This window comes from Bactrocera latifrons, unplaced genomic scaffold (genome assembly GCF_001853355.1).
Source record: "Bactrocera latifrons isolate USDA-ARS-PBARC rearing strain unplaced genomic scaffold, ASM185335v1 scaffold_31, whole genome shotgun sequence".
NCBI classification, from domain to species: Eukaryota; Metazoa; Arthropoda; class Insecta; order Diptera; family Tephritidae; genus Bactrocera; species Bactrocera latifrons.
Window position 1 is genome coordinate 1638518 of NW_017536741.1, and position 16478 is coordinate 1654995.

General features: G+C 38.5%; 1 protein-coding gene across 1 annotated transcript; it reads right to left on the reverse strand.

Annotated features, from left to right (window-relative positions):
* Positions 1-491: 491 nt before the first annotated feature.
* Positions 492-2883, reverse strand: LOC108970768 (cuticle protein 16.5-like). The gene is made up of 3 exons (XM_018936333.1): positions 2795-2883; positions 2386-2679; positions 492-1580 (listed from the first exon to the last, which is right to left on the reverse strand). Exons 1-3 carry the CDS (start codon positions 2804-2806, stop codon positions 1263-1265), a joined length of 624 nt encoding a protein of 207 aa, XP_018791878.1. The 5' UTR covers positions 2807-2883; the 3' UTR covers positions 492-1262.
* Positions 2884-16478: the final 13595 nt, after the last annotated feature.

The following is a 16478-nucleotide window of genomic DNA, read 5'->3' on the forward strand; positions in this document are numbered from 1 at the left end:
AATGATGCATATGAGAATCTGAGAATATATTGAGAAAAAAAAAGATTAAATTACCCTAGTGGAGCTGCCGGTGCGTTTGCAACGGCAAAAGATAATTTCTTGTTAATGAGCAACAAACATTTCGGTGTGTAAACGCAGACTTAGCAGGGAAAGCAAGACTTTTACTTATTTTGTTTTATTACTTATAGATGTTGGGTAGTCGAAAAAGTCCTGTCGTATTTCTAATCAAACTTCAACTTATTTTTCAATGGAGATATACGACTGCAACGACATCTATTGACAAAATACGAAAAGACTTTTTCGAGTACCCATTTTTTCATTAAAATTTTCGATAAAAATCACACAAATTATGTTTTTTTAACGAAAAAGTTCACTTAGCATTTTTTATTTCTTTATAGTATATACAAAGCACAAAAATAAATACAATATATATTTATGCATGAATGTATATTATATAAGTATGCACATATGTATGTGTATTATTAATCCTCATTAATCCTTTGATAGACAAACTCCGTATTATTTTGCACCACATTCCTCAGTTACGCCATTTTGAGCACGCAATGACGCAATTTGTTGTTGCTGTTGTACGTGTGTATATGTATGTATGTATTTTGTGTGCCATGCCATTGTGAACTTAATTTCGGCTTGCCATAATGAATATTTTATTCAAACAATTATTTATTTAGTTGAATACATTTGAAATAGAGAGATTAATGAAAATGATGAAGAGAACAATTATTGCTGAGAGCATACGCTCTTACACTCCACTCTCCTCTTATCTACATATATCGTGCGGCTGCTTGCTGTCGTTCTTGTTGTTTGTTGTTCTTGCGGTTGTTGTTATTAAGCATTGTCGTATTGATGAATCGCTTTTGTTGTTGTTATTGGCTTCTTATTGTCGACACGTTGGTAATTCATCACAACAAAGCAAAAAAATGCATTGTAAAGTACGGCGAATTCCCATATTGAAAGCAGGGAAATATATTATTTAGATCTTTAGATCTGAGAAAATCTTATTAAACCATTTAGTGACTACCAACAAAAAAAAAAAAAAAAAAGAGCAAATACTTAAAAGCGCTGACCGCCAAATGGCCATCTGACGCTATGACGTAAAGCATGTAATTCGTTATTCCATAAATCCTTGTTGCATTTGTCCTTCTTTTCCACCACACCACGTGATTGTGGTGTAGTCTCGCCTTCAGGTTCTTGCTATAATCATATATCCTTTTCGTTTTTGCTACAGTTCGGTTTTCATTCATTTAATGGTAGCCGTGGCCTAAACTGAGACCGCCTCCATAGCTGATGGCTGGAGCAGCATACTTCACGATGGATGGGGCAGCTGCAGCGTAGGAGATCGAAGGAGCTGCTAATTTAATGGCGGGTGCGGCGTACGAAATGGCGGGCGCGGCTGCGGCATATGAGATGGCTGGGGCGGGTGCGGCGTACGAAATGGCGGGCGCAGCTGCGGCATATGAGATGGCCGGGGCGGGTGCAGCGTAAGAAATGGCTGGAGCCGCTACGGCAACTGGCGCGGGGGCGGCGACCTTAACGACGGCTGGGGCAGCATGTTGAATGACCTGCGGTACGAAATTTAAATGTCAAATCAGATTTGATTGTAATGTTTCATTATAACTAACTATTAATTTAATTGAATTTGGTAGGAAACTGGTCCGTTCCTAAAATATTTATGGTTCCGAACCTCAATTTATTTATTCGGTAATAGTAATTACTTGCGGTAGATCGGAAAAAAACAAAATTCCTATTGGCACTCGACAAAAGAGACTATAGGAAAATGATCGGAATTCGAACTGTTCACTCTCTGATGGCGGCACACGCCCACAGAATGGGACCGACAGACCGAGAAGACTGCAGAAAATGTTTAGAACAGGGACCACGGAAAGAGTGGAGCATCTCTTGTGCATTTGCCCCCCGCAGTGGCAAGACTAAGCTGTAAGCATCTGGGGTCACCTCGGTATGATACACTGTTAAAATTAACTCATTTAAACACGTGTCAAGCTCAGGAATCTTGAAGGATGACTCTTGGACCTAGGAACTGAGCTCTGGTATCGCAAAGGATCAAAACTGGTTTATGTGTGCCAGTTTAAGCAAACCTAACCTAACCTTAAATGTTTTTTTGTGCGATTCTGAATCATTTTTACTAGATGGAGGCTCGAAGTCGAAATGAAATAAAGTTTTTTGCAGAGTTACCGTTATCTAACCTCCGGGTATAGTTACTTTCGTTAAACTGACTTATGAGTTACCGTTTCCTAATCTCTGGATATACCTCGGGGTTACCTCTCACTTTTGTTGAATTTATTATTGTAATACTTTTTTGCCTTACTTTAAGGATCTCGGGATTAACACTCTCTCCCCTCAACTCACCTGACTGAAGGTAGAGTAGCTGGTGGCGGCTGGTGCTGCCTTCACTATGGTCGGCGCGGCGACAACAGCAGGTGCGGAGTAAGCCTTGACTACGGGCGCTGCTGCAAGGCTGATGGATGGCGCTGCGTAACTAATGGCTGGGGCGGGGTGAGCAATACTAACAGCTGGAGCGGCGTAGCTTATAGCTGGTCCATGACCTAAGCTCCCTAAACTCAGCGCTGGCCCTGCATATCCATGACCCAAACCCAATAAGCCAGGGGCAGCGGTGGCGGCTGCGATCAAGCTAAGTACGATCTAGTGCGACACAACGGAAAGGACACGTTAAAAAGGTGATTGGGAACATAGCAACGGTATAAATACAAGCACTTATGGTCACAAATTTACACTAGAACACACGCGTTATCCTCACCAGATATTTCATGTCTGGATATGAAGGCGTTGCGGAGGATTAAAGTGATTTATTGGCGAACTCTTTCACACGTCTATTGAACGCACGCACACGATTTGCTTGCTAGTCGCTCGSTTGGTGGAGAAGTCAACTGTGATTTCTAAGCTGACAAGCCGTTACTTTTATAGTTCAACGCGTTCGATCGTAAATTAGAAAAATTATATCGAAGAGCGCAAAAACATAGCAAAATGTGCATTCTTGTATGAACCGAATTGAATGTGAAAAAGTAAAACAAAAACGAAAAACATAAAAATAAGAGAGCAAAAACGCACAATCACCCAAAAGCAAAGAGATTGCAATCGATTTTTGCAGCGTTCGAAGCTTTTGTGCGACACATTAAAGAGGTGAAGCCCGAACTTGCGCCGGCTGGCGGCTAGCGGCTCAAATCGGCAAGTTGTGGCGGCGGAGACGATTCTTATGCTGCCGCTTGGGATGGTTGCATGTCCAGTGGTTGTTGTTTCTATTCTGAACACTTAGCAATGCGTGCAACGGCAATTGTAGCAGCACGCTATCGCCTATGATTCGCCGTCTGTCGTCAGCTCGGCTGGCTATGAATGCGCACAAAGCATTAGCGGCAAGTTTGTGGCAAATGAGCGAATGAATGGAGTCAAGATTTTCGTTACAACGGCGGTTTAGTGTTTGAAGACTTTTTATCTATATATGATTTGCAATGCGAAATTAATTTATTTTGACTAGTTTGTGGTGTAAGTCGGGGTGGACACTGGAGCTGGCACTGCTGCAGCAATAAATGTAAAAGCCGAAAGAATGCTTATGCATTTTAATATGGAGTTCTAAACTATCAAAGTGAGATTCCTGTTACAATCGACCGTTTGACCTAATACTACCCATTTACTCCCACAACAATTCTCCCACAGATTGAAAACGTTTGCGGCAACTGAAATACCTGTCACTTGCACTTAACGGGCGTAGTTATCTTCATTTTAGATTTCAACTGACCCAGTTTTTTCCAAAATAGCATGCGAATAAATGCACGGCTTCTTACAGATTCCTTTTAAAGCCACGCCATGCTCTCGGTTGTTAAGATAATTTACTTGAAAATTAATAATTCAGTGCGCTTCCTTATTTGTAAAATAGTCATGTCCGCAAAAATGAATGAAAAATTAAGCATGGGAAAAACAAATAAAAAGTTACATGTAAGGGAATTTTACATTCGGGTGGAGCCCGATATAATTTGTAGATGTAATGAATGAAAGATATCACACTTTACTTAGGGTGCCTTACATACATTGGACAATCTGTGATAACTCATAGAGTTAACCAAAAGGACAGGAGCTAATAAGTTCGACATATGACCCAATTGCCATTCTACAGGGGTTCTAAGCCATGAATATTCTCGGCATGAGGGAAGAATATTGAAATAATAGAAAAGATCTCGGACAATATTAGATAAAACAGTATTACGTTTCGCTTAACTACTACTATTTAGAAGGCTGCCACTGTCATCTCAGACAGCGCTAATGAGGAAACCTTCTTCAGACCCTGAGAACAAGGTAGTCGTAGCAAGCAAAAGGAGACTATGAGAAACTCAGATCGCTTTATTCTAATCTATGTATTTGGAGCGAAGCTAAAAGGACATCAGTCCCCATACCATCCAGATCCCATATGTCCGAGTACATCGTTCATTCTGAAATTACAAGTACATGCACCTAGTCCTCTACCTCGGCCCCACAAAAACAACCCGACCTATCAGATAGGTGTCTTTCATGCAAAAATGCATTTAGACGCCCAAGAATCGTAACCAAATTTAGATTCAGACATAATGTGAAGTCTGGGTTGCACTGATTAAACCTAATGTCCGAATCTACTCACAAAACACTCGACCGTTAGTCTAACGTCTTGCCATTTGCATCTGAGCCTATCATCTAGAAGCTTTCTGCTACCTAGAAGCCCTCTGCCTCCTAGATGTTAAAGATAATGTACGAGCTGATGGTAAAGCACGGTCTGAGCTACCACACACAATTTTGGGCACAATATTGGGCATTGCATTCGTTGAAGTCTTCAATATGACCAAACTGCAGCTTTCTTATAAAACTTTCGAAACTCTTCTAATTTTCGTACCTATATTGCCTTACTGACGTCATAGCTAATTCTGCTTCTGATTCGATGTAAGCATGTGGGATCCGATTCTAGCTGCACTTTTGTAGGTCTTTCAAAGCATTTTCTTAATTAGTTGTCAGAGAACTAAATGCAGATCTCTTACTTTTCTTACCTTTCCTGCATTAATACATTCACGCAAATTACAATTTCTTTCAGTGTAACAAAGTATAGAGAAAAATGCGTAACGCCATGAATGAGTCAGTTGCCTGTGAGTGCTCAATTAAAAAAATACACCAAATGTTTGGACAAACAATTTTCGGCTTTACAAAGTTGTTAAAAATTGCAACACGCACTGTAAGCTGAAAGAATTTCAGCGACGGGTGCAACCGCATTTGGGTGTGTGAACGCTTTTTGGAGTTTGCATAAAAACTACACAATCAATTTAATACAAAATTAGTTGCATTCGAAATGTATTGCATGGAATTTAGTTAACTGGAATTGAATTGAGTTGGATTGAGACGCAACAGTTGTTACGCAAGGTTCCTAAATCATGTCTAATACAAAAATGAACATTCGAACATGGCAATATTAAAAGAATTTAAAATTAGTTTGTAAAGAATTTTCGGCTCAACAATAAATGTGTGGCATTTGAAAATATATAAAAGATATATAATATTGTTGAAAATATGAAAAAATTTGCAGAATGGTCTCCCGTGGGAGCAGCAAGTGCCTGGTTGAACGCACCCAGGCTCAACTCCGTGCGTGGCAACTCCGTCCATGTCCAAGTAGCTGCTGAGTAATGCCGCAAGCTCTTTCTTTGGCAAAATGCACCCGGTATTCATGTTGACGTCACCTTCGGTGGATTGTCTTTGCTTGCGTACCTTTTGTTGTTGTCTTTTGGTGTAGATGAAGGAGTTTCAATAAAATTGTATGACAACTCAACTGCCACTGTTGCCAGAGTTATTTAATGTATTTAAAAATATAATATGTATGTGTGTTTATGACAGCTTGCCTCTTGTATAGCCACTGCTATGACCATAACTCATGATCTGACCACAAAAAAATGAAAAACCAAAAATGTCTGGAAACAGAAAATCGTCAATTGCGTGTGACTGCGGCTGCGCGCCTTTTTTGCGTGCAACTTTTGCTGATGGTAATTGCTGGTAATCGCTGTCGTTTAGATAAGTAATAAATTAATGAAGTATTTATGCGTTGATTTACCGTTAATTGTGTATCTTGTTTCCATGCGCACGTTCCGCGTATGATATAAGGATAAATGGCGATTTAGATAACATACAGTAGTAGTTATACATAGATATCGGCACCTAAAATGCAAAACAACGTATCATCAAAAAAATCGAAATTCGAGCTTTTTATTGCTAAGGATTCTATATATCATTTTACATAGGTGTAGCATAAAGTTTTTAGCTTCCGCCTTCAGATATAACCAATATATAACGCTTCTATAACCATTATATAACCCTTCTATAACCAATATATAACCCTTATGTAACCAATATGTAACAATTATATAATCAAAATATAAACAGTATATAACCTTTATATAATCAATATATAACCAGTATATAACCATTTTATAACCAAAACTCAAATTTTGTTTCAATATCAGTGGTTTCTATTATAAAATTTTTCCTTCGCCTGTAAACTTATGAAAAGTGATGTTAAGGTGTTTTGCATTTGACGATATGTGTGTATAGATATAAATAATATTTAAAAGTAAGTAAGTAGTGTTTTAAGTGCATTGAGTGCTAATGCAGAGCGTCAACACTTTAGATAAAAACATGCCTTAAACGCTGGCGCAGTCCCCACACAACTTCGCACATCCACTCATTACAATAAGATCTATATCAAAGCCGATTTTAGTCCCAATTTTAATGGCGAAAAACTCGTTTGACTCATTTGCCGACAATTATTTAAGCGAATACACTTCTACAAATGTTTATAAATATGTAGGTATCTAAGTGTGCGCATTTTTTTACTTTCTAGGCCACAGAAGCTATTAAATATTTATAGCTCGTTTTTACAGCATGTCTTTGCCTTTTAAGGACTTATCGGTAAAATAACTAGTTTAACAAATTTTATGCACCTGCGTAATACTAAATGAAACTAAATGAAAATTTGTAATTTTGAGATTCGCTAGTTTCTTTACAAATTGGTTGCGGAATTTTAGAGCAAATTACTTTGTGATATGTGATATACCCAAGACCGTTTGGTTAGACTTAAATGAAATTATAACGATATTATGGTATTATATTGGTATTACTTGAAACTTTTGATGTTATACATGAGGCCGCTATTTGTGTTGTTTACAGTAACTTGAAATAATAATTTCTGCCAAAAATTGGTATTGAATCTCGAACATCTTCGTGCGATTATTTTTTATAACTCCCGACGTGGCTTAACTCAGCAGCAGCGCATCGATGAACGTCATTTAATTTTTGATGAAGAAGCTCCTGCAAGGACCTGTGTTTATCGGTGGTATGGTGATTCCAATGGAGTTCGTCGATCTCTCGAAGTCAAATTTTGTGAAGGTCGTCCAAAATCAGTTGTGATCTGTCGTAAGTTTGAGACAACTAAGTGATGGAGGCTGCAGGCATTAGTGTAGGGTAAAAACCAGGTTCATGTCGATTGGTCGAGAAAAATGTAAAAAAATACGATAACGGTGCTTCGATGTTTTAGGTGATAAATCGTGGATTTACACGTATGAGGGCGAAAACAGACAGCTGCCGATTATATGGGTCTTTCATGATGAGTCGAATCCAACAAATGTTGTTCACACTCGAAGCTCAATCCAATCAAATGTTGGCTGGTTTTTCTGGAGCAACTGGATATATCGCCATCATACCACTAGAAGAACGGAGAATAGTAAATTCTGTGCGGTACACAATGATTTGTTTGTCAGTTGTCTTTTAGTAAATCAAGAAAGCCAATCGCCGAAGACAGATCACTCTGTACCATGAAAAACTACTGAAAAAACTGCATTTCTCAGCTCGTGGAGCATCGAGTTGATAAGTCATCCACCGTATAGCCCTGACTCGGTCACCGCATGACTTCTTTTTATTCTCGTACCTAAAAAGTATACTAAGATGTCAACGTTTTTCGACACCTGAAGAGGAGTGTGATGCGTTCAAAACGAACGGTTTAGATATACTTCAATCAGAGTGACAAAAGTGCTTCGACAATTGCTTCAAACGCATGCAAGAATGTATGCCTTTTACTGGAGAATATTCTGAAAATCAATAAAGCGATTTTGGATGTGTAATAATTGCTTTTGTTCTCTAATCACGAAATATAAAAAGTAACCCTCGTAGTAATAGAAATTTTTTCAAAATATATACATAGATTCTCGAAATCTGAAAATATTCTGCATTTACTACTTTACAAGATACAAAAGTGCTGACCTTCTTATTAATATTATAGGGCTGGTGGCTAAAAACCTCAAAAATAACCGGAAACCGGCACTTTTGTTGCGAAGAAGTTCCTCTTACCAAGTTTTCTTTAGGTTAATATGAACAAGTGGAACGCTTCATTTTTGAGTGTATCAATAGAGAATTTGATATCCATTTGGAGACTATTTCAGAAATACAAATTTTTTCTCAGCCATGTTCAGTGATGAGATCTGAAAGTGAGACCTGACCCTTCACTAGCCAATGTTTGATATGAAATTAAACTTTTTATTTTTATTTTTATGTTATATTCTAAGATTTTCGGTTGAGTTTTGCGACTTCGAAAATTTTCAAAATCCCTTTATTACGCATAATATACGACTGCGTGCTCCCAATAATTGATAAATAATACATTTTAAATATGAAACAAGCAACAAATAAAATGGTATAATTTCTTTTATTTTCAGGCCTAACGTGGTCTCACGTAAACTGCTAAATTATCGTGTTTTGGCAGTTCCCACATTCAATTCACAAGCATAAATTTGTACATTGCATTTTATCCAACATTTCGAGCGCGTAATGCAATTACAAAATTCCAAAAGCGTTTAAAAATGTTTGCAACATTGTAAAAATTTCAAAACCAGATGCTGCGAAAAGGCGATTTGGACGAGATGATTGAGCCTGCCACCTTGGCGACGGCTAATATCAGAGCATAATTATGTGAGTAAAAAAAGTAAATGAACATCCACATACACACTTATATATATACAATTTTCTATTGTTGTTGTGTGTGTATGTATATCTAAGACTATATCATACTGTTGTACTTACACTCTCATATACATCAATATTAGGCTGGGTCAAAAAATCGCATCTTTTTTCGCTTAGTACTCGGAAAATAAGTTTATAGACAAATCTAAGAGAGTCTCTCCTAGCATAAACTCTTAAATATAGCGAAGAAGTGCTCCAGCTAACGGTTTTATATTTTGTTTAATTATCAGATAGAGAACTTCATGTCTCGCTTCCAACTACTTGAAAAAATATCCCTTTTCACTGATTTTGGAGAAGGTAACATGCTCTACAAAAATGGTCTGATATAATTTTTTAATTAAGGTCAAGGACTTATGAGATATTCATTGTCAATTATCAGTGCATATCTATTTTTTTTTTAATTATAAAAGACCAGAGCAGTAAATTTCTTTCAAAACTAGGAGCTTACCGATTTATAATGTTTTTTTTTTTTCAAATTCAGAGACCTGTTTGTGGAGACATAAATTTCTTGATAATAAAAAAATTTGAAAAACTCTAAGACGGCGGCTTTTTTCGTTACAATACTTGGTATGACTTCTTTTAGAGATGTCTAAGAATCTACTTATCAGAGTACTAAACGAAAAAAAATTCGTTTTTTTGACCCTCTCTAACAGATACATTTGTTCATTGAAATGGCGAATTGCAAACATATTCGGAAAATGAGCGTAAAACAGTAATTATCATCAAATTTTGTTAATGTAATTTGCAATAGACTTTTATTTTATTTTTAATTGACAATTCTACGTTGACAACTTAATTAGCTATCGTAAGTGATGAGAGCAATTTTCAAAGCGACGATGTTAGGTAGAGAAGGAATAGATTCATAAGAATATAGAATAAGCATATGATGAATATATTGATGATGATAATAATGAAGAAAATGTCTAAGGGATCTTAAACTTATATTAATTGAGCATAAGAAATTTATTTCGAAAATATCTATGGAATATGTAGATTTATGTAGAATTTCTTTAAAGTGTTACATAGCTTTCCTCGGCTAAAAAACAGCATTTTTTCAACAGTTTTTTTCCATTTAAAAAATGAAAGATTTTATTCGAATTTTTTACTGTTATAAACATACACTACTAACAAAGAAATTCCGAAATTTTCGGAAAAAATATTTTTAGCTCGGGCATTGCGGCGCAGGATAACTCCCTACAGGACCATCTAAAGGGAAAAAATATGTGTTTTAGTTAAACCCTTAACGTAGAACTTGGGCGAAGGGAAAAAAAACTGAAAGTTGAATTTTCGACAGACATTAAAAAAAAAAAAAAAAAAAAAAAAAAAAAAAAAAAAAAAAAAAAAAAAAAAAAAAAAAAAAAAAAATTACAGTTGAAAAAAAAAAAACCTTCGCTCAAGTCTCTAAGAATTGTGTTTCAAAGAACTGTGTAAAAATTCAAAAACTTTTACTCGAATCAACTGGAAAGTTTAGGAAAATATTTTAGTGGTATTGTAGAATTTAATAAGATAATAAAAAATCAATTAATAATTGACAATAATAAAAGTATCTCGAAAATAGCCAAGGAAATTTGTAGAATTTCCTCAATAGACCTCTAGCTATTTCATATGATATAGAAACTGAGAATTTGAGGATGAAACTTTTTTAAGCAATTTCTTCGGAGACCGTTTAAAATGCAATAAGTTTACACCTCCAAGTCAATTCTGACGAAAACGATCAAAGATTGAGTTAGAAGCGGGTTCGTTCTTATATTCTCTTTTATTCTACTCTAGAAATTAAAAAAATATTTCTTTTATAATTCGATAGTTCAGATATTCAAAAATATCCCACTGAAAGGATTTTTCAAGATTAAAAAATTTTCGAATTTATAGTCGTTGTAATTTCGTGTCTACTGGACCGGTAAACTTGAAACGCGTTTTTCTTGAAAATACTTTTTTTTTAGATTATTTTTGGATTTTTCTCGAAACTTTTTTTATCTCAAGCTCTAATTAACCGTAATTCAACAATTGTTCTTATTTTTTTGAAATACGTTTTCCATTTTTTATCTTAGTTTGAAAATTTCCAAAATTTTGGCGTCAAGACCTGAATACCTCCGCAAATCGTAGCAAGATCCAGTATAATTAAATTATACCAAAATTCGAAGCATACCTCTAAATTAACTGCTGTGGCACTAACGAGTGTCTCAGGCACTCTCGGGTGTCAAAGCGTCTATGCAATTAATTAATTTCCATGTAGATTTCGCCGCAGGCCATTTTCGAGAACTTTACATAACTCGTTTCTCAGTTCTCAATTCAGTGTGGCCAATTATTTTAATCAGCAAAACGCGAAAGGAAATAATGACGATCATGCGGCTGACTTAGGTGTTGTGGAGCAACTATCGCCCCAAAAAATGCAGAACCAAAAATAGCCGACCGCTGGTGAAGCCATTACTCGTACAGCGGCTCCCCTGTTGAGCTCACTCCGATTGCTGTCAAATTGCTATCCACCCTACCGGGCGGTGTAATGTTGCCGCCGCCGGCCTGTAACACATCATCGCGTTGATTATTGTGCAATATTTGTGCTTGGCTATAAAATATGCTGGTACTACGTTTTGCCTCCGGGCTTTTGACGTTCGTGACTCCAGCCACAAATAAGTGATTTCATGTTAAATTCAATGAGCTGCCACATAAAATGGCGTGCGTGCAGCTTCCACCTTATTTAGTGTGCACTAGTTCCAGAAAGCCGCAGCAAAACTGTGGCAGCAGCGGCAATCGAAGGCGAACGTGTATGCGAATTTAATGGATGGCCGCTTGGCAACAGGTGCCACTGCCGCCAAAGCGAGCTGAGCCAACGGAAGCTCGGGCGATAAAAAGCACGAAGTGTGCGACATTTCAAAATCATAGCAAGCGGTGGCAAGCACGCTGAATGCTGCCATGAAATGTCGTTGCATCTGAATGACAAGAATTGAAGAATGGCCARCGCGCAGCTTCAGCGCTGCAGCCGGAGCTGTGGCGTATAAATGCTTATCAAAATGCGCGCGCGAGTGGCGAGTCTGTAAGTCGTGCGGTGCGTGCGTGCAACATGCTGCTTAAAGCTGAAAAAAATAATAAAATGAAAAGTCTACAGCAACAACAGAGACCTATAAAAACATTGAATAACTCGGTCGAATTGTAACGACGCGTGATAGTTGTCGCCGTTATTGTTTTTTCACTGCCGCTTGACCAGGCCGCACTCCATGAAGCTGTTGACACATTCGCAACTTTATTGTGGCTGCAACATTTTTCAATTATGATTTTACGATGTGAGTGACATTAAACTAGTGTTGCCACTTTGTATTTGTATTTGTTGTTGTTGCTGATTATATCATTTGCGATATGTTTCTTTGGAAAGTGCAAGTGTTCACGGCTGTACAAAGACACTACGACTGGCTGCACAGTGTGTGTGTTGCGGTGTTTTGGTGCTCGAAAGAAAAAAAATATAATAATAATGTGATTCTTATGAAGATATCGGAACAAATATTGGGTAGTCGAAAAAGTCTTTTCGTATTTCGAATCAAACTTGAACTTTTTTTTTATATTTACAATGAACTTTAATGCACCAAATTTATACCATTTTGGTCGACCACTTTTTGTCATTTTTCCGCTAGGAAGGTCCATCAGTGTAAAGCTTTGCCGGTTTCCCGTTTCCACAGGGTTCCTTTGGTGCCAACTTTACTCCATTAAGGGAGTTCTGTAGTGACCGAAACAGATGGTAGCCCGATATTGTAAAGTCAGGGCTATATGGTGGACCTTTGACCTCGCTAATGCTTTTATCCACTTTAAGGGTTCTAAACTCTGCTATAACCGTCTAAGCGGTGTCTACGCCAATAAAGAAGAAGAAGGGCAAACAAAATATTCAATTACCTGGCCTAAGTAATAAGCTCATTGACCTTTAAAAGGGTTCTTGACTTTGCCAAATGCAAATAAAAAATGTGTATTTGCGACGAGCACCTAATCTACGCTGGGATAGTAAGGATTTGATAAGTTGTCATCGAGGTCATGCAACGGTAGGCTCAGGAAACGTGGTTTTTCGTCGGGGTAGATCATAGGGACAAGGTTATGTAGACTTAGCAGGCCATGTAAAGCAGTGATTAGTGTCCTGCGCGGAGTCATTGCACGCTGCACATATGCTTAGTATGTCAGGGTCGAATCTGAATAAGTAGGAATTAGCCTGCTTCGTTATCCAGAATGAAGCTGGGCAAAGATCACTCTCGATACTCGCAGCAACTTGAGCTCTTCGCCTGCAATGGGTGGTGGTTTGGCGCCAAGTACGCCATACACTGAAAGGGAAACGGTGAAGGAGATAATGGCTCAACTGTGCCACAACAGCCAGTTCTACATTACCGGAATCGACCCGGCTTTTATCCGGCCAGGTGCTGTATTTTCGGAGATCTAAACACGTTCACGTCTATCTACCTTAGTTGTAAACAAAAGGTTGTAGTCCTTGCTAAATATAAACGAATGATTGTTGCCCTTACTAAAAGAAAACAAAGGGTCACTGATCTTATTTGCGAAAGTTTTTCATTGCAATTTGCGCCAATTGAAACTTTTTAATTAATAGTTTTATGTAATCCTTGCCTGCTTTGCTTCACTGCCAGCACAGGTGCTTGAGTTTATGAAGCTGCCAGCTAAAAAATGCATAACTGCATCTGTTGCAAGCTGTCAACAATATAAACGGCAGACGTTGACAGAACAATACAGGCTCAGAAACAAATGCATAAATGCAATAAAAACAACAAGAATACAAATAAACGAGTGGTGATTAACGGAGCAGCTATTAATTGATGACATGTGTACGTTACAGGTGACCAACAACAATAGCCGGTGCACACTTTCCACCGCTCACCCCGAACAACAAACAACAAATTAAGCAAAATGAGCAGAAAGAGAGCAAATGCAAAGTCCACAAGCGCTGTGGACTCTCCAAAGCTGCTAATTAGGTTTATAGTTAATAGCAAAGACGCGTGTATGCCTCAACGCGGATCAGCAAAAGCTGCGACAACGAAATTAATACCAACAACAACTAGACCAATTGCTTGCTTTTAAAAATGGCGGCGAGGTAAACATCAGCACTTATATGATGTGTGTGTGTTTGAGTGCTTTTGGGCTGCGTTGCAGCGTCGTTAGCGACGTGCAGCATTTTGGGGCGTCGCTGCAGCCCAATAAAGGCACACGTTATTACCAAAATCGGCGCATCTAAGATGTCAGCCAATTAAGTGTGCACGCACATTTGCACAAGCACATTTTGCAATTTATTTGCGGCCAATTAGCCAAAGCACAAAACAGCACGCACGCCTATTTCGTTCGATTTTTTGGGGGGTTATCGGTCTTCCTTGCGTGTGCAAACATTCGATTCACGCCTCTCACCATTATGCAACACTGGCACAGCAATGTTGGTGGCATGCAACGTGTGTTTGCCGTTTGTCTGAATGTTACGCATGCCTTAAATGCCATTTGTGTATTTGCTGTTGCAAGCGATCTGATTTTGATCGGCCGATTTACCGTTTAATTAAACCGATGCGCCACACTCTGAGTGTTGACCAATTTAAATTTTGAAACGTCACTGCGCTGTCCAGTATTCGCTTGTGGGCTGCCACCTGTTGCAACTTGCAAGGCCGCTGCGTTGCTGTGTGTTGCAACCTTCGGCGTCGTTCGTTAGATGTGCATAAGTCGCTGCGCGCCTAGAATGGCATGCAAACCGTGCTTGGCATAGTTGTGTTAAGAGCGAAGTGTTCTGGTATTTGCGTGTTTGTTTTAGTTGCTTTTGCCGCAATTTTGCTAAACATTTTGTTTTACACTTTTCCCCGCTTGGGTTTGGATCTCGTTGCAGGCGTGTGTTCTGACAGCCACTTGACAGTTGTAGAGCCGTCCGGGCGGCGCAAACACCTACTTGAGACACTCTCAATTGCTCTCTAGCTGTCAATGGCGCTCTCTTCGGTTCTGACTTGCATTGGCTTTGGCAAAAAGCGTGTGAAAATTATTTCATGTAGAATTTATTTCGGTAATTATGTTCCTGCGTTTAAATGCCGTCGATGTTATTGCTGTTGTTGCTGTCGTAAATTTGTTAGATTTATGTGCTCCGAATGGCGATGTACTAGCATTTTTTGGTTGTGCGCGTTAGTGCCAGCATTCTTGTTGTAATAGACATTAAATGTCAGCGGTGGCAGCATGTTTTTTTTTGTTTTTTTGTTTTTTTTTTTTTACAAATGGAACTTGTTAGGAATTTATGTTTAGTTTTGGCAAAATAATTACTCCCAAGATCGCTACATCACAAGGGTCATCCATTTCGTGGTTCCCTAATTTGTTAAAGATCACACCGAAACTGCAAATTTAATGGGAAATGTGTATTATCACTCGAAAGAGCATTATTTCGCATTTATGTTTTGAAGATTATATCTTTCAAATTTTGGCCGCGGCTAGATCTGAGATGGTCTATCTGTTGAGTTCAATTTTCGCTGACTCGTTCGATCATTTCGACTAGTAGCTAGCGAATGACACGAGTGAATCGAAGCGGGATTGTCAGCATAGACTTTAGACTTTATATATCCCCACAGGAAAATGTCTAACGGTGTGTTATCGCATGATCCTGGTGCCCAATCGACGGGCCCAATACGTGAAATTATCTGCTCACCGAAGTATTCTCTCAATAAATTCATCGATTGATGTGCTGCGTGGTAAGTGGCGCCGTCTTGTTGAAACCAAATGTCGCCCAAATCACGAGCTTCAGTTTCAGGCATCAAATAATCGGTTATCATGGGGCGACAATCGTTACTGTTGATGGTTACGTGCTCACCGTCATAATTTTTGAATTCCACAAGTCCGCAACCTACACCAAACCGTTCTTTTTTTGGATGAAATGGCAGCTCTTGCATTTCTTCGGGCTATTCTTTGTCCAAAATGCAGAAATTTTGCTTGTTTACATACCCAATGAGACAGAATTGGGCCTCATCGCTGAACATAATTTGGTTTGAAAACGTCGAATCTTCTTGGATCTCATCTCATCTCATCATCAGAGCGAAGCGATGTCGCTTGGGAAGATCGAGGGCCTTCAGTTCTGCTACGTGTCGTTCCATACGTCAGTCCGAGTTGCTGCGAACGGCGCGCCAATCGTCTCGCCACGACTTTCATGTACACTCTCAGTTACGGCTGCTATATTTTCTTCACCGCGTGCTTGACGTGGTCTATTCGCTCGAATGTTATCCAGTAATGAAGGCTGAGTGTCAAAAAGGGTGACGGCGTTAACAATAATAACATGACATGCCTTTAAGGCATTATTTTCTATAGAATTAAAACTAAATTCGGTGCCCAATACTGCATTCCCTTCCAGAAAAGAATGGGAAGGGGCGAGGTAGACAGAGAGAGGTAGCATATATACGGAAGAGGAGGTTTCGAGG